This window comes from Phodopus roborovskii, unplaced genomic scaffold (assembly GCF_943737965.1).
Source record: "Phodopus roborovskii unplaced genomic scaffold, PHOROB, whole genome shotgun sequence".
In the NCBI taxonomy this organism is placed as follows: Eukaryota; Metazoa; Chordata; class Mammalia; order Rodentia; family Cricetidae; genus Phodopus; species Phodopus roborovskii.
Window position 1 is genome coordinate 6,945,437 of NW_026125281.1, and position 27,859 is coordinate 6,973,295.

The 27,859-nt window shown below is 36.5% G+C and overlaps 1 protein-coding gene across 1 annotated transcript in view; it reads left to right on the plus strand.

Moving 5' to 3' along the window:
• Positions 1-27,859, plus strand: part of Ralyl (RALY RNA binding protein like) — a 519,057-nt gene that overhangs the window by 453,046 nt on the left and 38,152 nt on the right. The window contains exons 6-8 of the mRNA XM_051196821.1: positions 695-858; positions 15,719-15,832; positions 27,380-27,552. Of these exons, the coding sequence (XP_051052778.1) occupies positions 695-858; positions 15,719-15,832; positions 27,380-27,552 (451 nt within the window). The remainder of the gene's footprint in view (positions 1-694; positions 859-15,718; positions 15,833-27,379; positions 27,553-27,859) is intronic.

Genomic DNA, 27,859 nt, shown 5'->3' on the forward strand with positions numbered 1-27,859 from the left:
CCTGGAAAGCAGTCAGAGTAACCAAGTGTTCTAATTAACAGTTCCCTCTAATATTTGGGTTGACATTTTTGTGCCCTCATGCTAGCTCTGTTTCCTTTAAATTTAGCCTCAATAAGAGGGGAGGGGCTTCTCCTGATCACCTTAAGCACACTGAGAGGCTGGGCACCATTCAATATGGTTCCTATATTTTTTTCTTAAGCTTGTTTTATTTCTACTTTTTCCCTTTACACTGAGGATTTTTCTTTTCTTTTGCTGCTTGGTTCATGATCTGTGTCATCATTCCAGTCTCAAGTAAATTTAATATATTCATATATAAGTGTCCAAGTAAATTTAATATATTTATATATGTGTCCAAAGTGTACACTCAATATTGAGGTAAATATGTTTGCTCAAACAAAGAAACTTATCAGAGGACAAAAGTTGGCTTGATTTTGGCAAACTTCGTACTGCTATCAGATCAAAGCTCCTTTGCTTTGTTAGAACAGTTCAGAGTCAGGTACAGTCTAATTTCCAGAAAGAGCATCCTGTTGCTTTCTGAAAAAAATGAACTAATTAGTAAGTATCTTGTCTGAATAGTAAACAAGAACAGAAACATACTTGCCACAAAATTTTATAATTACTCTCTGAGTACTTCCGTGTGTTTCACAGACTGTTTAGGCATTTTACTAACTTTCAACCATTCCTGTTTGCAAAGGCTGTTTGATTACCATGGGCGTGTTCCTCCCCCTCCCCGAGCTGTCATCCCACTGAAGCGTCCCAGAGTGGCTGTCACCACCACACGCAGAGGAAAAGGCGTGTTTTCCACGAAAGGGGCGTCCAGATCTACTGTTGGCGGGTCATCTTCATCAGGCTCCAAATGTAAGTACCTGCTTTATTTCCCTGTAAACAAAAGTAGGAGCAACTATTATTGATAAAGGCCTATAGTGAACGGCTACCTGAAAAGTAACCCAGGATGAATTTAATAGAATTTTATCCTGGTAAATTGTACTGTATTCTTAGCTTCGTTGGTGTGTGATAGAGTGAAGCCCGGAAATAGAACATGTTCCTTTTAATGAAAAATCACTGTCACTTTAAAAAGGTTACATAGCCTTTCTTTTCAGAGAAACATGTGAATAATATGTGCTTTGCATATTCTGGAATTAGGATAATCGAGATTAAAGTTGGGAAAATGATACAATAGAACTTTTGGAGCATAACTTAACAATTATCCTAGGTTACTGGGAGAGATATGCATCTGAATATATAGTTCCTAAATAACTAACAGTCCTTACATGATTTCACATATGTCTGTAAAATGTGGAGGGAAGAGGGAGAGAGGGAGGGAGGGAGGGAGAAAAAAAATGTAGAGATGCCAGCTTTCTAAGTGTGTATATTAGAAAATTTCATATGAACTGATTGAGAAAAAAATCTCTACATCTGCATTAGGATGCGATTGCTAAAGAAAATAATAACAAAATTTTCTGTCTTTTTTGAAATTTTATTTTAGTATAGAAAAAGTAGGAGATTGCCCTTAGTCTATGAGAAAGAACGTGTTTCTTTAGAGGAACCTGGGAGAGCTGTGGTTTATACAGTGGCCTGTGACTATCTGTTCCCAGGAATACTTGAGCAGAAACATGAAGGAAGAGAGGAGGGCAAGAGCATGTACTCTAAGCATGTGGGGCAGGGCAAGGGATGGCAGTCAGACATTGGAACTGCCGGAGTAAAGGTGTCCACTGAAGCTGGAAAAGCAAGAGGGGGGGAATGTGACTAAAACAGGAACCCAGAGCATGCCCCAGGACAGCTCGCCAGGTTTTGTTTGCTCCATATCACAACCTTTAATGCCATGGATGACAAATACCCCAGTTTGATTGATGAACAATTCTGTGTCTTCTCTTATGGAAATATGAAAAAAACAGATGAACAAATTTTAAAAAAAGAAATATTCATTCACCCCAGATCTGGCACTGATAACAGACCAAAGGAGCAATTCTGTCCAAATCTATTTTAGACAATCAGCTAACTTATCGGGGCAGCAGGAGCTTGGCTGCTGGGTTATTCACAGGAGTTCTGAGGTCTCATGGGCAGCCACCACTGAAAAACCCACAGCAGCACGGGGGTGACTTGGGCTGCATACCTGGAGTTCCCTGCATGACTTGCACCTCAGCTAAAAGATGGGCTCTCTCTCTCTCTCTCTCTCTCTCTCTCTCTCTCTCTCTCTCTCTCTCTCTCTCTCTCTCTTTCTCTCTGCTCCCCTCTCCAGCAACTGATATAGTTTGTATAACCTTGTGTGGCGAAGAGACATATATGAATCTTGTACACTTTTGGATCTTCCAGAGACTTGGGTGATAAGAGTTTAGTTCCTAAGTCTTAGGGGCCTCTAACCAGGAGGAAATGTGTCAGTGTAGAGAGAGATAAAATCTACAGGATGGCAACCACAGGGCAGAAAACTCATAAAATAGCAGACACAACTAAAAGGCCACACCCCTTGATTCTCACAACAAGACATTGATACTGCCACATCATCAGAAATATTAAAAACCACTATCAATTACTCTACTTTTTTAATGCAAAAAAAAAATGGCCTATGACATAGTTCAAGGAGAAGCTACAAATGATTTTTAGAAACCTGAGTCTGGTTTGTGGAGTTCACTGAGACGTTGCCTGAGCTAATGCAATGGCAAGAGCAAGCACAGAATTGCTATGTTGAAGTACTCTGCAAATGGACAGTGCGAGTTTCATTTTGAATCAGAGTATGAGAAAACTGATGTCTGGTGAAACATCTAAACACTCTAACATGTCTTTAAACTGACAGTAAGAGTTAAAAATGTAATTGAATTTGGCTCTTGTGATAAAGTTGTGTTCTAGGTTTGCACCATTTTTTTTATATTAATGTTTTTAAAAACAGAAGCATCGAAAGTACGGTATACTTCTTGTCCAGTGCTCATTGGTAAAGTCCTCTACAAGCAGAAATGCCACAGGCATTTCTGTATGCATTTCAGCATTGATCCTCACCCTCAACACTACAGAACATTCATAACTCCACACCTCAAACCCTAAGGCCCAGTAGCAAAGTTTAAAGTGCATTACAGAAATACTTGCTTCCAAATAACCCCACCCCTGGAGATGTGGCCTCCTGATCTTAGACACACTGATTTAGGACAGTGAATGCTGTGGCAGTTGTCTGACAGGTACCATCTTATATAATCAACTGCTTAGTTGTTTACCAGGAGGAGCATAAGGAAAGCAGGGTCATTTGAAGTTGTTTTGAAGTTAGTGTCTCAATATTGAAATTGTTCAGTTACTTTTGTTTTCCTATATTAATTTCTAGCTGTACTAAGGAGATAAGAACTGTAAAACTGCTTTCAACATCTTTTTAAGAATTTCTCTGAGTTCTGGAACAAGGATACTCACCCAGGCAGATTGTCTTCTCCTGTGTGCATAGAGCCATGTTTGGTAGTAAATAGATGGTAGATTGGGACATACACATCCTCTTTAGAGTTGCTTTCATGGGAGAAGGCTGATATGTCCAATCCTGAGTATTCTAAAAATATGTAAAGTCTTCCATGGTGGGAGTGAGTCTATAAATTGTTTAGGATTGACTTGTTTTTATTTTGTGTGTATGAGTGTTTTTCTACATTTATTTTTGTGTACTATGTGCACTTATTTTTTATTGAATGTTTCTGAATACAGAGATGAAAATACCTAATTCCATTATTAGTATTCATGATAGTTGTTATCTCAAGTGTCTTACATATAAGTTTATTCATTATTCATTAGTATCCTGTGAATATTCTCATCACTCCCATTCTATAGGTGTGGAAAGACAGAAACATTGAGAAACATCCTTGAAATCACAGAGCTATCATTAACAAAGGCAGGGGCCATATCAGAGAAGTGTGCTGCATGGCATACATGCCTGCCTTTGTATCTTTCAGCAAATTCTCTAAACAAGAGAACTGTAAATGTCATAAAATATAATATTCAAATTGCTATCTTAACCTTGAATTTTGCTTTGTGTGATGCTTTATTTTGACCTTTCCATCTGGATCATTGGGTGGTATTTTTGCTTCCTGTATCAGTGCCCTAAAGTTGTAACAACCAGAAGCTGGGAAGACTAAAGGTACAAGAATTTAGAAGCTGTACATCTAGGATGTCTGAGACTGAACTACAAAATACAGTATACTTCTTGTGTCTCTATGTACATTCATTTCCCTACTTAGAAGTACTCTAGTCTAACTGGAGTAGCTCACCTTAATGATCTCATCTTGATGCTTTCTCTGCAGAGGCCAATTTCCAAATAAGGTATTTTCAAGGTTTGAGGGATTAGGGCTCAACATATCCTTCAGGAAAATGTATTTTAATTCATAACCATTATTGTAAAAGGATACAAGCATCTATGGGAAGTTAGAGGTAGCCCAATGAAATACAAGAAATGGTTATTGACTGCTTTTATGAATAGTAATACTTTTTGTGTTTGAATCTCCATGTCACTGTAAGGGAAAACAAACATCACCCAAAGGAATATTAACATTTGGCAAAGTAACACTGAGCATTATTCATGACAAAGTATGAACACATTCAGGTTTTGAGACTTCAAAACAGTGAGGAGGATTGGATAAAAGTAGTTATAGAAAGCCTATTAGAAAACTGAATTAAGTTTATAAAAGTCACTGAGTTTGGAAAAATAAAAGCAGACTCTGTTCCTTCCAGGAAGTAGGTATCAAAGGAGAGGAAGGCCCAACTGTCCAGTGTGCTGGAGCAGAATGGGTGTTCCAGACTGTACTGAACCTGTAACCGTTCATTATTCTGTCAGCTCCTGCATGTGGATCTCTAGTTTCTCTCCTGAAAATGCAAACAACTTATGTATTTAGTAGTTCTTGAAGGAACAACTCTACTTATGTATACAAAGTGTTTACCCACTTTATTTTCTATCATGATATTTATTGTTTCGCTAGAAGTATTGGACATGAAGTTGCTGTGAGTAGAAGATAGTAGTGGCTGTGGCATATTTAACCTGCATTTTGGAGCCAGAACAACTTTCTTTTCATACCTCATCTTCGAAATGAGACCTTCACCATACAGCTATCCTCATAACTTTATATGAAGTAATTACATACTGCTAGGAGTGTTGCTTTAAACAAACTGATTTCTAAATAATATATTATAAGACATCTCTGATTTCTACTAGCATTCAAGAAGGACATAATCTTTCCATGGTAAAATTGTAAAAGCATGTTAGCACAGGTCCTGCCAATAACTCAACTGCATATCTCTGCCCTCCTCTCTTGGCTTTATAATGAGGGCAACGCTAACAGATTTCTGACTGATTTTCTTGATGTTGTGGTCATCATTGCTCTTATTAGCTCAGTAGCATATTTGCCAATTTCAACACCAAAATCAAAATTACTACCAATGACCAAGTAAGAATCCAGACTCTTTGTTTCTCGTTCAGCATCTGGCCTATGCTTCCCTTCCTCATTATTCTCCATACATTTTCAGGGATAAATTGTAATGTTATTTCAAAATTTCATTGTTTGCTTGGATTTTCAAGACAGTGTTTCTCTGTGTAGCCTTTACCATACTGGAACTCTGTAGACCAACTGATTTCAAACTCACAGAGATCTGCCTACCTCTGCCTCCCAAGAGCTGAGATTAAAGGAATATGCCACCATGTCTGGCTTTCCTCATGTTCATATAGTGCCAGTTGAAAGCATTCCTTCATCTTAAGAAATGTTTCACCAGCTCCATCGTGTTATCTTACAAATGCTAAAATAAACATCATTAATAAATTCTCTGTATCCAAGGTCCAGCTTGGGTAACAGGACTCGGGGACCAAATTTAGACCTTTCTGGTCTTGAGATTACCACATCCTCTAAATCCAAACCAGGTATTCATCTTTAATTTAAGAGACTTAAGCCCAATGCTTCATGCTCATTATTTGTGTGTACATATAATCCTTTTATTTTTATAGGAGTGTAGCTTACTTAATTAAATCTTGTAATACTCAATATTTGTGGAACATGTTACTAATTATATTTGTGCTTTGATTTTTAACTTTGTTATTCATTTACTTCACATTTGGATTAGACCATAGCTTTGGCTATGTTGAACCTCAAATGTGAACTATGGGCTACACCTAGTCAATCAGAGAAATGGCAGCAACTCCTGACCTTTTCTTAAATGTTCAAAAGAAATCAGGCTTTTGTGTACTTTTAAGCTTTTTAATAATATCTACCACCTCTTTTAATGAGATTTATATTTCTGGCAGAAGTCTACAAATGTCTTCTAGTCCTAGCTCAGGAGTCTATTTCCTTATGACTATTTTAAAAATCAATAATGAATCCCATAAAATAATTACTTTTTTATTTTTACTTAATACTTTACATGAGTTCAGTTACTCAGGACCAACCACATTGATATACCTCCTTTTTCATACATAAAACATGTCTCTCAGGAGCTCCTATAACAAAGCCAAAGTAAATAAGACCCTTTAATAAATACAGTTATGATTTGATGGGCACATCATAGTGTGAGAAAGTTTCACTGCCAAGTAGTAGGAGCTTTTCACTTATTTCTCATTATACTATACATTTATGTTTATATGTTTTATAATATGTAGTTTACATACTTTTCCCATCAACTATAGATTCCATGCATTCAGAAGGCAGCTCACTACAAGTAGTGTATGGCTTAGGAGTAAAGATAAACTCAGACTGACATAATCTATGTAATCCTAGCTTCCTTCATTTTATTATAATCCACACAGTAACCTTAATAACACATGCTCCACATAGTTGTCATGAGGAGTAAATGTAATTGCTTGTATTTCATTAACAATTGATAGCTTCATGGGTGCCCAGAGCAGATAATTAATGGACAGTTAGTGAATGGATTGTGCTAATTTTTCTAATTGTAGAAGCATATAGAAGTAATAAATATGGATGTATGATGGTGTATGTCTTATGTATGTAATTCAATTTCTAAGAAATTCTTTGAATAACAATTGCTCTAATTTATTTTAGCAAAATTCTTGATAGTTTGGCTTTTGAAACTATTTGCATGTCTGGTAAATTATTCAATCACCTTAAAATAAACAAAGAAAAGGAAAAAATATACAGATGCAGAAGCAGTTAAAGTCACAGGTAAATTTTCTACAAATTTACATTAGAGAAATGAATACTTCCCATTTTTATTCAAGCACCTGAATTAAATATTGTGATTGATTAATTAGTAGTGAAAGAAGTAAAAAACCTAAACTGATGATTACACTTTTCACCAAATATTTTTTACCTCAAATATTCTTAAGCACTGAATACGTGCATGTAAATAACATTATATAGACTTAATCAGTTATATTTAAGGATTGATATATATATATATACATATATATATATGTATATATATATATATATTCACAGTAACAATAAAAAAGAGGCAATGGGTTTGAATCAAAGCAAGGATGGGTATATTAGATTTAGAAAAAGGAAAGCTTAAAATTAGAAATTATAGTATTATAGTATCAAAAAGAGAATAAAAGTAGATTTATAATATTAGGAATAATAAACACGGAATGTCAAATAAACATTCTAACCATGAAACTCAAGAGTTTCAAAGGTCTATCACTATTGCTATGTTGCATAAAATAATTATTTGCATGACATTAAGATAGCTTGCATATTGCGTATAGTCTAGAGATCAAATGCTCATTAGATACCACCCTCCAGTTATAAACTGATTTCAGTTAGTGCATGCAGCATGGCCACTACAGGGCAAAGTCACCCCTAGTTAAGAACCATTGATCTACAGACTTAGCCCCAGACACTTTATTTGTCTCTAAACAGAATGGATCCAGAGGTGATTAAAATAAATTGAACTATTTTTCACTTCATAAATCACAGTTGTACATGTAGGCAGATGGTGTCATACTGCATGCCTAATGTCCTTTATGGATCATATCTCATGTTATAGGAAAAGGCCTAATCATCATTTTGTTGACTATATCAAGATGTAATAGAATTTATCACAAAACAAATGTTCTCTAGGGAAAACAGTTCTGCAAGGATTTTATATGACTTTACTTTTTAACAGAATTCTACAGTGATACTTTAGGAAAATATTTCACTTTATCTGTGTTATGGAAACTGACTCCTACTTTCTCAACCACTATTCTTCTTTTCACAAAAGCTAATGTATAATATGAGCTAGTACTGTCTTCTGATGTTATTTAGAAGTTTTAAATCCAGGCATTAAAATTATACATAGAAATATAAGTTATAATCAATGGGCCTAAAGGGTTTATTATAACAAAATACTTGCTTTTTCTGTAAAGTTTCATAAATTCTTGCTGGATAATTTATGTGGTGAAAATTTTCTCTTTGAAGATACGAATAGCAATTCTCCTAAAACGTATAAGAAGGATATATACTCATAATAGAAAAGACTCATTGTGCATATTAACTCTGGATGCCACCTCTAACGTTCAGCTGCCCAGCTTCTTCCTTGCCTTTGACCTCTTTGATTAACTTCATAGTCTCATGCTCAGCTGCTCAGTTTTTACCTGTGCAAACCCAATGCCTTGGTTCAGTGTAATCAACCATCTCACCTCCCTTGAATAGTCTCAGAGCCTCAGTGTTCCACCAACTCTGCCGATCATCCTGAAGACTCTTCCAGTTCACTATGGTGCTCTGGGGTGTGAAACAGTTGACACCATGACATCCAGAACAAATGCCCACCCCTCCACTCTGCTTCATTCATTGACACCTTACGCTGTAAATGGAGTTGGTAATTGGTCGAAATAATAAAACTCAAGACTCTGATATAGGGGAAATTGCTGAGAGATCAGAGACAAAGAGGAGAAAGCCAAAGCCATCTTCACCTCATTAGCTTCCAAGCAGAAAAAAGACAGTGGGTTCCTGTTCCCTCTTTCTCATAGCCTCTCTCTGACTAGGAACCTCATGTCTGGTTTCCTCCCACCATATCACTTCCTGTCTGTCTTTATAGACCTCCTGACCTCTCTGGTTAGCTAGTGGCAAGCTCCATCCTCTGACCACCTTCAGGCAAGCTTTATGTGTACAAGCAAGATATTACCACATTACACTTTCTGTCCACTTATTGATTTTCCTCCAGCCACATTCACTTGCCCCAAACACCTGCCTATATGCTTTCTCATCCTGTATATACTTTTCTACTCCATATCAGTCCTACACACTAGCCTTTATGCCCTCTGCCTCTTTCCCCCTTTCACTGAGATTTCTGTTGAAATATCCTCTTATCACTGAAAAATTCCCCACTACTTTATATAAAAATGAAAAATATAATGACAAAATCAAGCCCTCCCTAATTACTGTCTTATCTACATATATAGCATGTGTATATTTTATTTAAATTAGAAAGGATCTTATTTTATATATCAATCCCAGTTCCCTTTCCCTCCCACCCTCCCATACCTCCCACCCACCCCCATCTCATCCCTCTTCTACTCTATAGGGAGGGTGAGGCCTTCCATGGGGGATCATCAAAGTCTGTTACGTCATTTGGAGCAGGGCGTAGGCATTCCCCCATGTGTCTAAACTGAGAGAATATCCCTCTATGGGAAACGGGCTCCCAAAGTCCATTCGTATATTGGGGTTAAATACTGATCCACTACCAGAGGCCCCATAGACAGCCCAGTCCTCTAACTAACACCCACATTCAGGGGCCTGGTTCTGACCTATGCTGGTTTCCCAGATGTCAGTCTTTGGTCCATGACTCCCCCCCAGGTCAGCTGTTTCTGTGGATTTCCCAAGCCTGGCCTTGACCTCTATGCTCATCAGGTAGCTGATGGAAGCAAAGGCAGAGACCCACAAGGAAGCACTGAACTGAAATCCTGGAATCCAGTTGTAGAGAGGGAGGAGTGATGAGCATAAATGTTTTTATTGCCATCCTCCACTGTGGGTAGGAGTTCCCCAATTGCTGGAAATTTCTCATTACTGACCAGTGCTGTATTCCCGGTTTCTTCGAGGGAGAATTATAATAATCAGTTTCCATTAATATTGTTTGTCTATACATCAAACACTTAAGTTAAAACAACTGTGACCTTGTTAAATAGGCTTCTAAGGAAATAAGAAGAGGCAGTAACATCTGGAGGAAGTGAGGTTGGGTGGCTTTCAGAAGAGTGGGTTCAGGGATAGGGGCACCTTCAGTGTTGGCGACTCAGAACTGAATGTCATAGTCCAGGTAGAAGTGACGGTGAGGCTCCCTGACACATTTAAGGAAGGGCCAGTGGCTGTGAATGCAGCTTCAGAGTAGTATAAAGACCAATAGAGACTGGAGCAGGGCACAGGTGCTGGGAATGGATGAAACAGAAATAATCTCCAAAAATTTATAAATTTACAGTGATAGAATTTGTAATCTTCGGTAGTTACATCTAACTTCTCAATCTGTTTGTGAATAGTTTTTAATCATAATTTTCTAACAATAAGTTGACTGAAAATATTAACTACTTTTAGATTAAAAATCCCTACCACTATTCCATATTTTGTATTTTATGCACACTTTATTATATGCAATTCATCCTCAGGCATGAGGGTTATGAATTAAAGATGAATTAGGAAAAATTCAAAAAGTAAGATGCCAAAAGCATTCTGTCCTTTCATCATAAAATTTTGACAATGCACAGGTACAGTTCTCTGATAATTATATTTTTTGAAACCCCTTGCTATTTACTGTTTGCCAGTCAGTCAGCCCTTAAGATTAGTATTTTATGAAATTTGGTGCCTGCCACATACACAAAGGTTTGAAAATAAAGTGTGTTAACCTGGTTAAAACTAGCATGAAGTAACCATAACCACATACATGCACATTGCAAAATTTCTAGTATTTATTGTTTATTGAGCCCAGACACTGAACAATAATGTTCTATTGCTAAAATGATAACCAAAAAACAAACAAACAAAAGAAAAAGAAAGAAAGAAAAGAAGGAAGGAAGTGAAAAGGAAAGACAGAAAGAAAGAAAGAAAGAAAGAAAGAAAGAAAGAAAGAAAGGAAGGAAGGAAGGAAGAAAGAAAGAAAATAATTGAAGGCATTCTTTTCATAGAATGAATTTAGTCTTAGAACCTTAGGATGGGTATATTTTTTTTAATTTTCCCTGTGTCCCACAGATGCCCCAAAATCTACCTCAAAGTTTTCAGAATCAAGCTTATTATGACGAGACACAAATTACTCTGGTCTTTACCTGATTTAATATCTTTTTTTTTTAGTTGTTAAAATCATTTTTAAATAAACAGGACTGATTCAATCCCTAAACAAACCTTCAAGGCAGGAGCCTGAGCAATCAGTAAAATGGTGAGGAAAACTATCACAACACACAGAAACTACTACACGTTGGGGCTGCAGAATTTCCTGAGTGCCTAATCAAGAAGTATTCACTGTAAAAACAGTTCATTTATTGTGGAATACAGACATGTGAAAGAAAAATCAATAATCAGTGAAGGTGTAGCAGTAAAAGTGAAGAGATTACAGGTGAGAACCCCAGCCTTCAGTGGGTTTGTGAAAGAGGAATTCATATGCAAACAAGTCTTAAACCCTAAAATCTTGGTTAGATTTTGAGATACACGTTTGGAAACAGAAAATGTCTTTGATTAGAGAAATATGCTTACACAATAACACAGTGTAATAACAGCAAGAATCGTAGTAAGTCCTTTTACCACTCATCAGTTCTATTGATGCTCTGAGCATGGTACTAAGTAGCTGTGCCTTTCTCTCTAATGGAGAGGATGGAAATTACACAGGTGGAGAATCTTCATGTCCCCATGGAACATAGATTTGAAGCAAATCCCTTTTTAACAGGAAGCTATTCTATTAAAGATTGGTTGACTTAGAGAAGACATGGAATAAAAAAGGTAAAAATGTGCTTCCAGAGGATCCTACATACCATTTTAAAGCATTGTGTTTATACATGAATTATTTTCATGTACTGTGGCCATATCAAAGTAACAAAGCATAGAACGTTGATTTTCACTCAGGGTTTCAGAGGGTTCTCCATGATTCTTCATGATTCGGCACCATGCATTGAAGAGAGCATCATGGTAGGTGAGCATATGGCAGAGAACAACTCAAGTCATAGAGGACCAAGAAACAAGAGATCAAGACAGGATGCTGACAAAGAAAACATACTCATATAGGCAATCCCCAGAGACTCACTTCTATCAGTCATACCTCATATCATAAAGGGTAGAAAGCCTGCCATAATAGGGCCACCAGCTGGATCATAATTATTTAAAACTCGAATCATATGGAAGACATTTGAGGTTGTCTTAAGACAACTGTTCAGGACTGTCTTAAGACTTATCTCTCCTGCTATAGAAAGGGAAGAGATTCTGGAAAGTTTCAGTTACAAGGCTGATGATTTATAAATACCCCTTTAAGAAATGTCTTCACAAGTCTAGGTAAGTGGAAAGCAGAGGCTAAATAAGAGGGAATGAAAGTGGAAGCAGATATATTGGACCTACAGCTGTGTTATTTACTTAACACGCAGTTTTTGAAAAAGAACATAATTAGCAACATTGCCAACTTCTGAAATTCTTGAAAAACTGAGTAGCAAAGGAATGCCTGTTTCAATGAATTAACTAACACGTTGCAGAGAAAATGTTTGCAGAGAGGAAATGGCTACACAGTAAGGGAAAGACAGGAGTTAGAGCAATACTAAGAGAAGAGATGCCTCCCTCCCCCCTCTGTGTGGGGGGGGGCCTTTCCTCTGGGAAGAGGCTATGAGAGCACAAAACCAGAGCCATTTGTTTTTGAACACTGACTGTTGAAGGATAGTAGACATTGGACTGTCGCTCATTGCCTGGGCATGGACAGACCTTCTTCCACACATTGTACTGAGGTGAGGAATTGGCTTCCATGACTCTGGGAGAGGAAGACAGCCCTGATCTTAGGACCGGTTGTCAGCACTTTATTCTTTCAAGTCTGGGGGCACCAGGCAGATTGTACAAGACTAAAATCTCATTTCATTATTACATGGTTGGACCTTGGAAGAAAATAGGACTTTGTAGATTTCCTTGTTTTAAAGGAATGTGCGCCCTTATAAGCTTTAATAATGTTCAATAAGCTTCAATAATTAGACTGGAATATTAATACAAATCTTCTCCAGTCTTACAAAATACTGCTGTAGTTTAAACCTCAAACCTTGGCTCACTGGACAATTACAGTTTCCTATTATGTAAACCCCAATTTTAGGTGCATTGCAACCCAAGTTTAATAATGTGAGGTGTTGGTGATGTATCAATTTATGTTTTTTATATGATGAATAAATTGAAATTAATTGACAAAGGCAAAGGACTGACTCATTCACTGAGTAGATTCTATTAGTTTCTAGACAGAGTTCCATTTTACATCATTGAAACCAGTTATCAGATAAAACATTTTCTATTAAATCTGATAGGTTTAAATAAAACTATATCATATGCCTCCACCAAAGGAAATGAGTATCATTCTTCAAAGCAGAATCAATTTCTCATAGTGACACATGATGTTTTTCAAATTTAGCTGCAATTCAGCAATGGTACTTTGATGTCTGGAATAATTGACATCCAGAGGAAGTCACTGTTTTAAGTGTGTTCTCCTTTCAGTTGGGCGATTCTCACAGAATTGCAGGGGACTCTGGTTTCCTGCAGTTTTGCCTTACAAGGTACTTTGCATTAGAAAGAAAAAAACAATACTTTAAAATTTGATTTAATAATGAGAAAGTTTTTCTTTTTTTTCAGATATTAAAAATCTCTATCTTCTGAGAACTAATTGCATTATAAATAGTATATTACTTCATATGTTTTAATTGACTAATATGTAAACTTAAACAGATTTCACTTTATTTTATTACTTTTTCAAATATTTTAAGACTAAAAAAAGTCAAGCAACAGTATTTCTTCTGAATTTCTGGATAATAACTAATCGGATGTTGTTATAAACATAAATAAAAAAGATGCATGTGTCCTAGAGAGGCAGCACAGCTTTGTACTTAGACCCCAGTACCCAGTAAATCCCTAATGAAGCTCAGGTACTGGTGAGTCTGTTGTGGACCCATGATAAAAAACCACTTGTGGTTTTCCAATAAGCAAAATAAAGACAATGCATTGAGTTTCTCACAAAAGTTACAATATTGTATACCCTTAACTTTTGTAAAATTTCTACTACTAAACTTATTCTTTAACAATCTTCTTCACTCTCATTCCCCAGCTTCTCTTTCTCCCACTTCTGTTAGCCTCCCCGTCTTTTTCTCATTCATATCCTCTGCTTTTCCTCCCACACCAACAACCTCCTCCGCTCGCTGGCTTCATCTCTTTCCGCATTCATTCAAGCCGGTTGGTTTTGTTCAGCAGGCCATTGCGTTTAGCCAGGGTGTTTGAGTAACCACGGACTTACTATGAAGAATTCATGAGTGGGTACAGAACAGAGGGCAGTGGCTCTCTCTTTTAATAGCTCATAACTCACCAGGCAGGAGTAGGGTCCTTGCCAATCTCTGATCGACTGTTGACAGGCCCTGTCTCATGTGGGCTCAAGGCAGGCAAGTATATACTGTCTGTGAGATCATGATTGCACAAGCTGTATCGTGTCCAATACACAGCATTTCCCAAACCTTCCTCCTTAGATAAATAATGGTCTTTCTAATATGATATTTTCCTTCCCTTCAGCCCCTTAAAAATAAATGGTTAATTTTATTAGCAAGGAGGTAACAAAATATGTGTTGTCTTCCACAATACTCACACATGCTTTATAACTTTTTTCTCCATTTCTGAACAAAACCAGGAGTGATTTGCTTTCTAGATAAGCACTTAACCACTGAGCTAAATCTCCAACCCATATCTGTTGATTTTAGCAACACTAATTACCAAAATTAAAAAAAAAATGCTATCCATATCAGCCTCCACTTTCTTATTAGAAACCACATTAAATATTGAAAAGCTTGTGCTACACATATACCAGTGAGGTGATATGTGGTGTAGTATGCCTGTTGTTCTTGCACCCAGGAGGTTGAGGCAGAAGGATGGTGAGTTCAAGGTCAGCTTGAGCAACATAGTGATGTTATCCCAAAATATATAAATAAATAAATCATAAGTTAAATTTATGTAAAAAATCAGAGGGACTGCCTATGTGTTTCCTTTCCACCTGTCCTATGACTTAAGGATGGGTATGTACACTCTGTTGCTTTACTTTTAGGAAGAGCTCAGGCAATAGTTTATTCTCTCAAGACCAAATGTTTGTTTCAATTGGTCTCCAAAGAACTGGCTCAAAATATCACTGATGTCTAGCCATGAGTGGTGGTTCTATCTGTCATGAACTACTTACTGAGACCCTGTCACAAAATCAAAACATAAAACATGTATAAAACTACAATGTGATTGAAAGTAGTATTAACACAGGTATTACTGTTCCTTAAGCCAAGTCAGTTTTACATTGAAGGTTTATTCTCTTACTTCTGTGAGTAAGTTAAGACCTGGCATCATTCTGTTGGAAATATTTTCAGATTCTTTTAGTTTTCATGTGACCTTTAGTTAGAAGATTGAATACCTGATTCTCAAGTCAGTAAGAGTCTTTTTTCCAATGAGCAAAGACATGCACAGCTTCAGGATGACAAGCTGTATCAGGAAGCTGAGGCTTCCCTGGGAATCCAGTATGACAGTCTTGAGAAGTTCTGTGACATAAATTGTGTGCTAAGTGGTCAATTTGATGTCTTGTTTTCTTTCCACTTTTCCCCTTTCAGTGAAATCAGATGAGTTACAGACAATCAAGAAAGAATTAACCCAGATCAAAACTAAAATTGACTCCTTGCTAGGGCGCCTGGAGAAGATTGAGAAGCAACAGAAGGCAGAGGCAGGTAAGTGGAAAGGAATCTATTGTCACAGACAGGGTAGAATTAACCCAACACCATCAGTCATAGAATGCAGGCCAGAGAGACCCCAGCTGAGTCACTAAGTTACAAAGCCACAAACAGCTCCTACAAGCTAAGAACGGCACTGATCGATTGAGGCTGCTTGTGAAAACATGAACAGATATAAGATTAACGTTTCAAACAGATAGTATTTTAATGGAACAATCAACAGTAGTTGAATCATAATTGAAACTTTCTATCTCATATTAAGTAATCTGTAAGAAAACAAAAGCAAAAATGGATAGTACTATCAGGATAACATAATATTCACGTATCATTAAAGTAACCACAGTACAATACAAAAAATCTAAAGACCATTATTTCGGAGCCCACATTCTGTCTTTCCTGTTATATTGTGAAATGTCTTTACCCAAGTTCAGAAACCTGGAAGGATTCAGCAGGTCCCTGGCAACCACAGGCCAAATTATATAATTAATCTTTTAGCACTCAGTGGGCTATTTCTGGATTATGACGGGGTCCCTAGCCACAGTCTAAGACAGTTATTACACTTTTTCCTGCACAATGTTTTATGATCACATAAAATTAGAATTGGGATGAACTCAGAGCTGCTCCACATTTTGAGACTTGCATTTTTTAAGGTGCTAGGTAGCTCACAGGCTGCTGTAGAGCTACCATGGAGATTAAGAGGAGACCCATTAGGTATACAAAATGTGTGTCTTTTTCAAACCTAGACCTTGCTAGGTTTGATTGTGTAATAACACTACTTGTGTGTGTTTGGTGCAGAGATTCAAACATAACTTAAATTACTAATAATTTTACTCCTTAAAAAAAAATCAAGCAAATGAACAATAAAATTTGAAAAGTGATGATTAATCCCAAGGTCCTTTCACAGAGTGCACACAATTCACAGACATAAATATATTTCTGCAGCCACAAGTGTGGTTTGTGACATATGTAGGTCTTAAGATCAGGTTTCCTTCACATCTGCATTCCTGGCTTCTCTGAAGTGAGGCTGCTAGGTGACTCTTAGCTACTGAGTGCTGTTTGGGACTAGAGTTGTGGCTGAGGTTCCTATTTGGAGCATAAAATGCCTCCACTCTGGTACCCATGGTTCTTGAACTAAAGCTAGTAATTGGCTCCCTGCCTGTGGACTCCACCAGAACTGGTTCCCACCTCCTGGCTGAGCTATGGAACATTTCTAATCTTATGTGCTTCAAAATAAGGTTGTTCAACCTAAATTTATACATATCTCATTGAAAGTGGTTCAGTAACTCTCCCCAGCATGTTAGTATGAAAGAGACATGATAGATTAAGTTGAACAACTTTTCCTGAAATTTTCAATAGCACACATTTTACACTGAGAAAAACTACATTGCCTACACTTTTCAGTATAGAAATTTAGAGTTTTAGAAAGTTTTGATGCACTGTCTATGACCATAATCTAAAGCGTCGCTATACCTAAAATACCCTGTGATGTTGCCTAAGTCAATATTTCCCTTTGAGGAACTTCTGTAGAATTCATTATTATGTAAAACAACCCTTGCAGAAAAAGACTTTGATAACCAATTTGCACTTCAGTTTAAAGGATTATAGAGAACTCATTTAAATATAAATCACCTCAAAGAGAAAAATGTGATCCTTATTACAGTATATTATACCTTCCGGTTTCCTGCAATGAATAATACCTGCCACAGATCTTGCTGGAAGATCATCTATAAACGTAACACTCTAATTCAAGCCCTGATTTTCCTTTTATAAAAACTGTCACCTTGCCTTTGCTCATCTTTAAACTTTTCCTATTCATGAGACCGTTACTTTCAGAATGACAAGTCTTGTCCTTGTTGTTGGCGTCTCTCTTCCTTTTAAACGTGCTATGAAGAAAATGAAGGTATTTAATTTGTAACTTCACTGTCCTTGTGTAGCATCTCTCTCTCTCTCTCTCTCTCTCTCTCTCTCTATATATATATATATATATATATATATATATATATATATGGAGATAATACAATCCTATTCTTCATTTCCTGTGTTTTCTCTGTGGGAAAGTATCAGAGTTATATGTAAAGAGTTAACACTGTGTTATGGAGAGAGGAATGAAATGCATTTAAATTCATTAAAACGTACTCAAAGCCTCCTTATTAAATCCAGGGGCACTTATTTTAGTGTTTAATTATCTGAAAGCTAATTATTTGCTAGCTAGTACTTATTCTTCATTATTACTCCTTCTATATTTCAGTCCTTACATGGTATTAGCCATTTAATAAGGTATGTTCCAGCACAAATGCATTTGAGGGAAAGAAGCAGAGGACAAGGAAGAAAATTCAGTAGAGCATAGAGCATGCTCTGGGCAAGGAAGGGGTAAGTTCTGACTGAACTTCACAAGGTTTATCTCCCCACTGCCTTAAAAGGGGGTTCTAAAACTTTCAGACAAAATCAGAACAAAACATAATCATATTATTATGGATTGTCTATACCATAAAATGTTTTAAAGAGATCACCTTCCCTCTTTACACATTATAGTACCATTTACCATTACCAGGAATGCTTGAGACCTTTTAAACTATAGGCATACTGAATGCCCTCCAGTGCATACACAAGCACTTAAAACTATGGCTACTGTGATTACACCATGAATATATTATTTTTCCACTTAATAAAACAACGGGCATAATTACTCCACGGGAAACTATATTTAAAAACAAACTCATCACAAGCCAGTGCAAACGGCTGTGGACTTTATTTGGATTAGATTTACTCTGAGAAGCATACCTAATACATTAGCAGCCGCCTTGTTTGGGCGGTTACAGTGTTAAACTGAGAGTTAAATTGAAGTTATCAGGAATGCCACAAACTTCAGTCATAGTGGATGAATGTATGCTGCCCCTATGTTTTCACACAGCATGGAGCTGTAAAGCATTAATGCCCCAAAACAGTCATATTATAAATTAATATCAAATTATAGGACTTAGGAAAAAAATAAAAAAAAAAAACATTTCAACCCTGATACACACTCCACACATGGAAAGTCTTTTCAGTTGATTCTGCTGTTGTTCTCTCACGCTTTTGTCTGCTTGACCGCTGTTGATATTTTCTGTATCAACCGTTTGGTAAGTGTTCCTTAAGGAATGAAGATGCATTTGGCTCTCACCCAATTTAGCCATTCTTTCTCTGTCATCTAAAACTATTTGCACATGCAGTCTATTCAGTATTTGGGATTTCTAATATCCCTGCCTTTCCAAAGCATTTGAACATGGACCTGACATAGTTCATCTAAGCTGAGTTCAAATCTGTGAAGTCTCTGTCTAAAGTAACAGCAAGAAGTCATGGAGCTGCTTGTCATGTCAGTTCATTTGGTACCCTGGTCCATTGATCTCTTGTTTCTGGTTATCTACAGTTGGTCACACTCAAAGGAAAGAGTATCATGGGTAGGTCTTCTTTCTCCAGCCTCGGTTGTTACTACTGATCCCATTCTGAACATTTCTGCTGATGATACTTCCAATTAGAGACAGTGATTTGAACTTGACTTCCTTTTTACAGTGCTTGAGAGTACCGATAAAGCGTAGAATTGAAGCTCCATTGCACCAAGGAATATAGAATAAAAATTCACAAGTCAGATTGCCGAATATATTTATGTATCTAATCTGATACCTCCTGAAATCCAAGTCCAATTTTAAAATCAGAATCCCCACAAGGCTTGAAGTAAATGTGTTAATTTGGTGAAGATCCGTGGAGAAAAAAAAAATACTCTGATATCCTCATTCTCAAATGGCCATGTCATAATTTGACAGTGGACTAAAAGTTTCTATAGATAAGCTAAAACAGTGGGTATCAGGGTGGACAATGAGAAACTTGAGAAAGAAAAAGGGATGACACTGTTGTTCCAGAGATGCTAAGTTCTCTCCCCTCATCATAGGATGCTAGTTGAATCATGATGTAAGAACCACAACAACCAAAGAAGAAACTGCTGACATGCATCACCAGGGAAGTGATCAGCACAGCACCCTGCAGCAAAATAAGTAAATAAGTAAACAAACAAACAAACACACCACTATGCCTACATAGCAACCAACTGTGACTACCTAGGTGCTTCTCTTATAATAATATGAAAATCTAATGATAAATTCCCAGGTAGGAGAAAATATTAAAAGAACAAAAGTATAACAGTCACTGTTCAAAGGGCACATAAGAATTTGAATGAATTAACATAACACTAGAACAAATGAACAACTCAGAGAGCCTGGAGGAGATGAAGAAACGCAAATGGAAAGCTATATAAAAGGTACTCAGGACACAAAAATTATAGAATAAATGAGAACAACAGGGTTCTGGACAAAAACTGTGATAGACCATTCACAAGAAAGGAAAACTGAAGGACATAGTTAACCAGTTTGAGGTAATCTACCAAGTCCGTAAAGAAATGCATGAAAATGGATGCAAATAAACCATGTGTTATCCTAGAGCCCCAGGACATAAAGACTATCCTGGAGCAATAGAGAAATACAGAGGAAAAGAAAGAGAAAAAGGCTTTCCATATAAAGAAACTGGAATCAGAAAGTCAGAGCATATGGCCTCTTACCAGCCACCCTAAAAGCTGGTGTGTGGGTGGATAAAAAGTATTTCCAAAAGATTTACCTCCAGGTCACATGTTAAAATATACATTGAAATTAGATATATGAACATTTTAATGAACTATTTGAGCATTCAGAAATTTACACAAAAGAAGTCAGTAGAGCTTCATGTAGCAAGAGGAGCTAAGTGTCCTCAGTAGCAAACCAAATTAAACATTTGATGGGCTAAAGTAAAATTATCCTTTAAAGGTAGCTGGAAATTTCTGATTGGCTTTTAAGCAAAGCCTCTTTACTTTGAGTTGGATTTCAGCAGGTTGCAAAGGAAGCCAAGGTAGGTACTTGCGCCAACTTGTGTCTTCATTCTTGTTTTGCGAAAGCACTGGGAGAAATGCTTTTCCAAACAAGGACAGAATGCAGAAAAAGAAAGTATAGCTTTCCCACAGCAGGAACCTGAAGATGACTAGGGCAAAAGAGATCCTTACTGTCCCAGGACTGTGCGGAGACACAAGCCAGACCAGCGACACAGGTGCAGAAATCAGTCAGGCCAATCACATCAAAGATGTTGAGAAAATAACTAATGGTTGAGACACTTTGCAAGTTTGTATGAGGAAGGGATAAATTTGCATAAGTACATAGAATAGCCCATTGAAATGAATTTACTTAAAACACAAGGCATTTTTAATTATAGGGAAATTAGGAAAAAAATAGATCAGTGGGCGGGAGACATGACTCATCACTTAAGGGTGCTTGCTGCTTCTACAGAGAACCAGTGTTCAGCCTCCACTATGCAAGTGGTGGCTCACAATCCCCTGTAACTCCGGTTCTTGGCCATCTGATTCCTTCTCCTGGCCTCCATGGGCACCCACACACAAGTGTGCACACATGTACACACACATGCACAGAAATAAGTAAATATTTTTTTAAGAAAGTTCAGGCAAATAGTATTTAGTGTAGACTCACAGCTTAGCTGCTCAAAATATTTACAAGCTCAAAGCTGAAAATTGAATTGCTCTTTTCAGCTTATAGTATTACTTTATAGGGAGATGCAAAGTGAGTAGACATTATTTGACCAATAAATGAGTCTATGAGACAGTTAGGGTTATGCCAACAGATAATTCATGAAGGATTAAGATGGAGTATGTGTGGCACCATAAAGGCACATATTGGAAATAGTCAGCTGGGAGAACAAAGCCTTCAAAAACAGCTAAGATAGGCACTGCTCTTTACAGCAGGGCCTCTTCATACGGGACTACAAAGCTGGAGGTGTGTATAGAAGCCAACTTGCAGGGCATAATAGATGGGAACATTTGAAGTTCTTACCGACAAGAATCTTTCACCTCAGGTATGCAGAGAAGTATACCTGCCCTTGAAAACAAGACAAAAGCAGCAGTTACTGAGACTCTCTTCAAGACTATTGCAATCTGAACTGGGCACAGAACTCATCTCTGATTAGAGATCAGGACGGGAGATATCCAAATGTTAGACAAAGTGCTTGAGCTATGCTGTGACTTACTGGCATTGCCTGGCCAATGTGGTTAGGCAAAATGTGATTGGTAATTGCCTTTAGCAGTTACGCTCCTCTCTCCAAACAGACTGAGATATTGGATCTTTCCATCCATGGGATGATCAGTCAGAGGGAGGGGTCCTAGACATAGAGAACATTCATGGTGGAAACAATACACATCTCAAATGGGCAAAGGAAGGAGAAATTACTGAACACTTTCAAAGTGAAGATTCTAACAGGGACTGTGGGCCTGGGGTCAACAAAAAACCTATCTGAAGTTTAGTTAACCTCAGGAAAACGTGAATACTATCTCAGTGATAACTGTTACGTGTTTTTACTCAAGCTGTGATCTCATTTTCTTCCGTGTCCTGTCTGTTTCCCACCACTATTCTGTAATTCCTGTCAATTCCGTTCACAAACTTCAGCATTTTCTTCTATTACTCAGATGATTGGTGTTTTTCAATCTCTCCTTTGTTAGTTGTACTCCACCCATAACTCTTATTTCCCAAGACCACTGCCCATGTCCAGTTTTGATACACTTTCCCATGCTCATAGCACTTGAATAGCCTTGTTGATGCATTTCACATATACTTGATTTCAAGATTATACTCTAATGAGGTGATAATTTTACTAAGTGATGCAACCATCCCCACAATTAATTTGAGACATTTTCAGTCCAAATGAAACACCATTTTTTGCTGGTTTCCTCACTGGCTTATTTTCCATATGGGAAGTGGATTCTCATTACTGAAATAGAGGACTCCAGACAGGGATGAGACAAAATTACATGCATATCCCATACAGAGTGAACCTAATGGACTACTTCTGAGACACTTGGAAAGTCCTCATAAAATTTACAAAGTGAGAGAGAATACTTGTTCAAATTATAATATTTAAGTAAGCATAATTTTTTGATGATTTAGATTAAATTTTTTGATATTTCACATGAACAATTTTGGGTTATTTCTCTCAAAAATTGATTTATGTAACTAATATTTTAACCAAAATACAATTTTCCTGTGATTGTTAGTAATAGCTTGCATCTGCAATGAGTTGACTAATTAGCAACATTTTTAAAAATCATTAAATTAAAAACCATATAGATGTTTAAATAGAATCTTGTAAAAATAAGTTTCTTATTGATTGGAAAAATATTAATTGCACAATACTATCTTGGCTGTGATAAATAATGGGAATGTTTTTCTATCCAGTTTTTCCCTTGTCTGTTAAGTACAGTTTAGCTAGTAATTATCTAATAATTAAGCCAGCATGTCAAAAAGCTTAATTGCTACCTCAACCAATTTTCAATCATATTGATATTAAATGTGAAGAAAACACAATTTAATAAGTGCTTTGATGACAAATTCCAACAATTGTAATTTGTTTCCTGAATCACATGCAGCTTCCAAAGAAAAATGAGATATGCTGAAAAAAAACTTTTAATATTAGGAAAGTTAATATTAAATGATTTCTTTTCATTCCATTTGGAGCTATAAATATTTCCCCTGAATCAGCAATACCAATCATTTCAATTTATTTTCCTTTGATAGTCATTGTTTAGCTAAAATATGTTCACTAACAGAACAGATATCTCCATTCTTAAAGTTAGAGATTGTCTTCTCTTTGAAGAAATTCAAAGTATTCTATCCCTGGATGTCAGATAAGCACCTCTGTATCCTGGAGATGCATTAGGAGACAGCAGAGCCTGTGAAGTCTGAAGTCTTCCTGTAGATCCCTACTCTCCCTTTATTTATACCACAGTTTCCTAATGCATAAAATGAATAATATACTCTGTTGAAGTATGTCCCAAGGGCTAGTGGTCATGACTGTTCACAAGAACTCACTACCTTACGAAAGTGTGGCCACGATATACATTTTCCTTCTGTATTATCCGTATTTATAATTTAGATAACACTAGGATTTTATATTTGGCATTAACTGCTAGCTTTTGAAATCTTGATCCAGCCTTCAAAAAACAAAAAGAAGAAGAAGAAAAAAAAAAAAAAACAGTATAAGGCTAACTCATTTCTCTGCTCAGAAAAGAATCCATCACTTTTGACACAAATAATCCAACAGGGAGGCTCCAAGACATGCCAAAACTTAAAAGTAACACTTTTTTATAACACATGAATACTCCACATATTTTTTATTTTGAAGAATTGTCAATATAAATACGAAAACTTCTCCTCCGGGAATATTTCAGGCCCCATATTCTGGTACAGAATGTGGCAGGAATGTTTATTTTGAACCCTCAGAACTTCTATTTTGTTATCATGGTGCCAAATTCAACTGCCAATTTGTTTATATAGGAAGGATTTGAAATGTGGACATAGGATTTTAGTATTGGATTCCATACAACTCATAAATATATTCAGCAAATGTCTCCAAATAAGGCTGTGACCTAGATACCAGCCCCCCCAAAAAGAAAGATGAATACAAATGTTTGTATCTGAAAAAAAATCTCAGCTGGTATATACAAAAGTACACACATGTGCATTCATGCACACAAATATAAACTTATGCAATTTTCTACGTGTTCACACGAAGAGAATTAAGGAGATAAAATAAACACTACAAAGTTTACATTAAACCAAACATTTCTAAAAGAGATAAATTAGGTAATTATTCATAAAAATGGAACTGGTTCTTTTACTTCAATTTGAGCAAGATAACTTTTAGAGCAAAATTGATTATTCAGCTGTAAAAGAGCAGCTTAGTGAACAACTATGCTTTCATAGGCAATTAATTCATGGATCTTATTTTCATGGTATGTGATACTTCCCACTGAGCCAATTACAGACATCTATTCTGGCCACAACTTACGAAAACCCAGGCTGGCCTAATTTCTGTTAAACTCTTAAACCCCATGAATCAATTACCATCATAACTGAGGGGTTTATATTTTCAACCCAGATGATACCTCCTAAGCATTTAATCTTTCAGGTTAATGAATTAAATGGATGAGGATAACTTACAGGTTTGTCTTTCCAGCCTTGAACTGTTGTAATATCCTGTTATCTTTGAAATAAACTCTCAAAGGAACAGACATATTGTGTATACAAAAGCCAGCAAGTAACTTAATATTTTATGGTTGTTTAAGCAGAAATAAAAAGGCCTTGTGAAAGCCAATATGAAAAATTATCTCTTCAATATTTTCTTTAAAAATCAAAAGTAGAGCATTTTTGACAAGGAAAATTTCTGTATAGTAGTGAAATAATCAATAAAGGTTCTACCTTAGAATTGTTTTGAGCTTTTGTGATCATGTATTTACATGGTCCCTACTGTTCAAAGGATACATTCAACCTTTTTCCCATTCAAGGAAAGAACTACTTTTGGATGTAATGTTGTATTTTTTTGCTTAAATTTTAGAGAAGATAACTAAAGTTCTTAGGAACAGTAACTAGCAGAAATATGTACCCTATGTCTTATTTCCTAATAACTCACAACATCACTTCTATTTATCAGGCATATAAAATGATATATTATATCAACCAGTTGCCTAAAAATAAACCTCAGTTTGCAGGGAACATCTATCTGTATTGTTCCTATGAGCCTAGTAATGACCTTGAGAGGAAAGTGGTCATATTTCCCAGGGATTTCAAACACTAAGGAGTCACTGATTGAACAACAGCAGATCTGATTTAATTTGGATAAGGGTTACCTAGATTTAGAAAAAGCAAACAAAAAGACTTTTGTGTAGTTATATAAAAACTACTTTATAATCCTCTGAGGAATTTCCATGGTAAAATCACATGGCCATCAAAGAAAAGAAAAATATCTACACTGCCCAAGATTCCGTCAGTACACATAGGTGCACATGGAGATGAAGCTCATCTTAACACATTTGCTACATTGTTGTATATCTCTGAGGCTAACTAATTGACATAAATAGGTTCTGTGAGTATCCTATAAAGAAAAAAAAATCAGGCCATTTAATGATGCCTACTATAATCATTTACTCTAATTACAATTATTCTGAAGCAAGGCCTGATGTACACAAGATTTTTAACCACCATTCCCTAATCCAAACTGATACTTTTGCTAGTAATGAGGCCTGAATATATTTACAATGAAACTGCACTGTCCCCTTTAATGCAATTCTACACATTTATGCCATCCTTGACAGTATAAAAACACTTTTCCCATACATATTGTTAATCTTCAGAGCAAAATTCATATATTTATATGATGTAATCATGTGGCAAAACATAGAATGAAACTTGACTTTTACAGTGCCACTGCTAAGTAACTTAAATAGCATTAGAACTCTCTCAACTGGTAGAAGACAGGACACACAACACCTTCCTGTCTTTTCTTCGACCACATCTATTATTTGAAATACTGAAATGGAAGAATGGACAGACACACATTATAAAAATAATTGTTGTGATAATATTCAACAATGTGTGGAAAAGGTTGCCTCTATATTTATATAATATACTGTTTTTCAAAGCTTATTGTGTGGAATCAAAGTCAATAGATCAATGGTGAGTTTCCTCTTAACTCACATTATGGGAAAAAAAAAACTAGTAAATGAATGTCCCAGATTTTTACTCTTTAAGTTGTTTTATTGTCATGAAAGATGAGTAAGTAAGCTAGAAATGGAGCCCATTTAAAGCTCAAATCAAACAGTGGAATTAAAGTTTAATAAAATAACAGCAAGCAAAATTAATGAAAGCAAAGTAGCTTTTAAGGGATTTGTGAGCACACGGCGGAATGCTGCAGAGAGAGAGAGACAGAGAGGGGTGGGGAGAGAGACAGGATGTGATCTTATTTGTCCAGTGCTACTTGGAATGTTCACAGGAGATGAAAACAACCAGCAGAGAAATAATTACTATGCTATCAGCACAACTTCTTTGTGTGACCTCCTGCAAACAGAATGTTCCAGTCATGGCTATTAGAGGGAATTTTGCTAGTAAGGATTGTAGCTTCTCTTGTTGAGCACTTATTATTTGCAAAATACTATAATAGCACTTTTGTTTTCTGCATCAAACCTAAAGGTTTGGGAAAATTTATCATGTCTAGAGAAGAGAAAACAGCCACATCACAGGCCAATCATTTCTTCCTTGTAAAACACAACACTTCCACCAGAAAATGAATCCTGACTGGGGTTTTGAGCAGTTTGACATCAGGATTTTTCATTCAGAGAGACTATCCTTCCTTTTTAGAGTCTCATATAAAATGAAATATTGAGCAAGGCCAGTATACTAATGTGAATATTTATATATTGTCACTATCTTAAGACCCTAATTTTTGGCCAATTTCATTTTTAAATAACTTTGCATACATGCAAACATACGAAGATGCATGCATGCAATTCAACACATTCACCAAAAATATCCTCATCTTGTACATGCTCTTAACAACTCATTCTCTTTAAGAGTTCCCTGCTTTTTCATGGTTTTTCCAAGTGACTCATTAGCAACCCAAGGTAGTAGTCATCTGCTTTCTCCCCCCTAGAAGCTCAGAAGAAGCAATTGGAGGAGAGTATAGAGCTGATCCAAGACGAATGTGTGTCAGAGAATGCAGACCACTCCACAGAGGAGCCTGCTGAAGGAGGGCAAGAAGCGGATGGAGGAGAAATGACTGATGGGGTAGAGGAGGACTTCGATGAAGATGGGGGTCACGAGCTGGTAGGAATGCAATGTTTGGTGTCCACATGTGTTGGGTGACAGCAACAGCATTTGATCAGAGCGTCCATTCTGAAATGAGGACTTTTTTTAATTTCACTTGGGGCTTCTCTATCTTATAAGAATATATTCAAGGGAACGTCAGTATAGTGCTTTGCACATAATAAGTGCTCAATATATTTTTTTTACCATTTTAAATTATGAGGGCGAAATGATTGTAAAATATAAGTGCGATATACAATAGTAGGTATGCATAGAGTCCCAAATGGAAGACTTTCTTCCCCACATTCTCTATCATGGAAGAAAAATT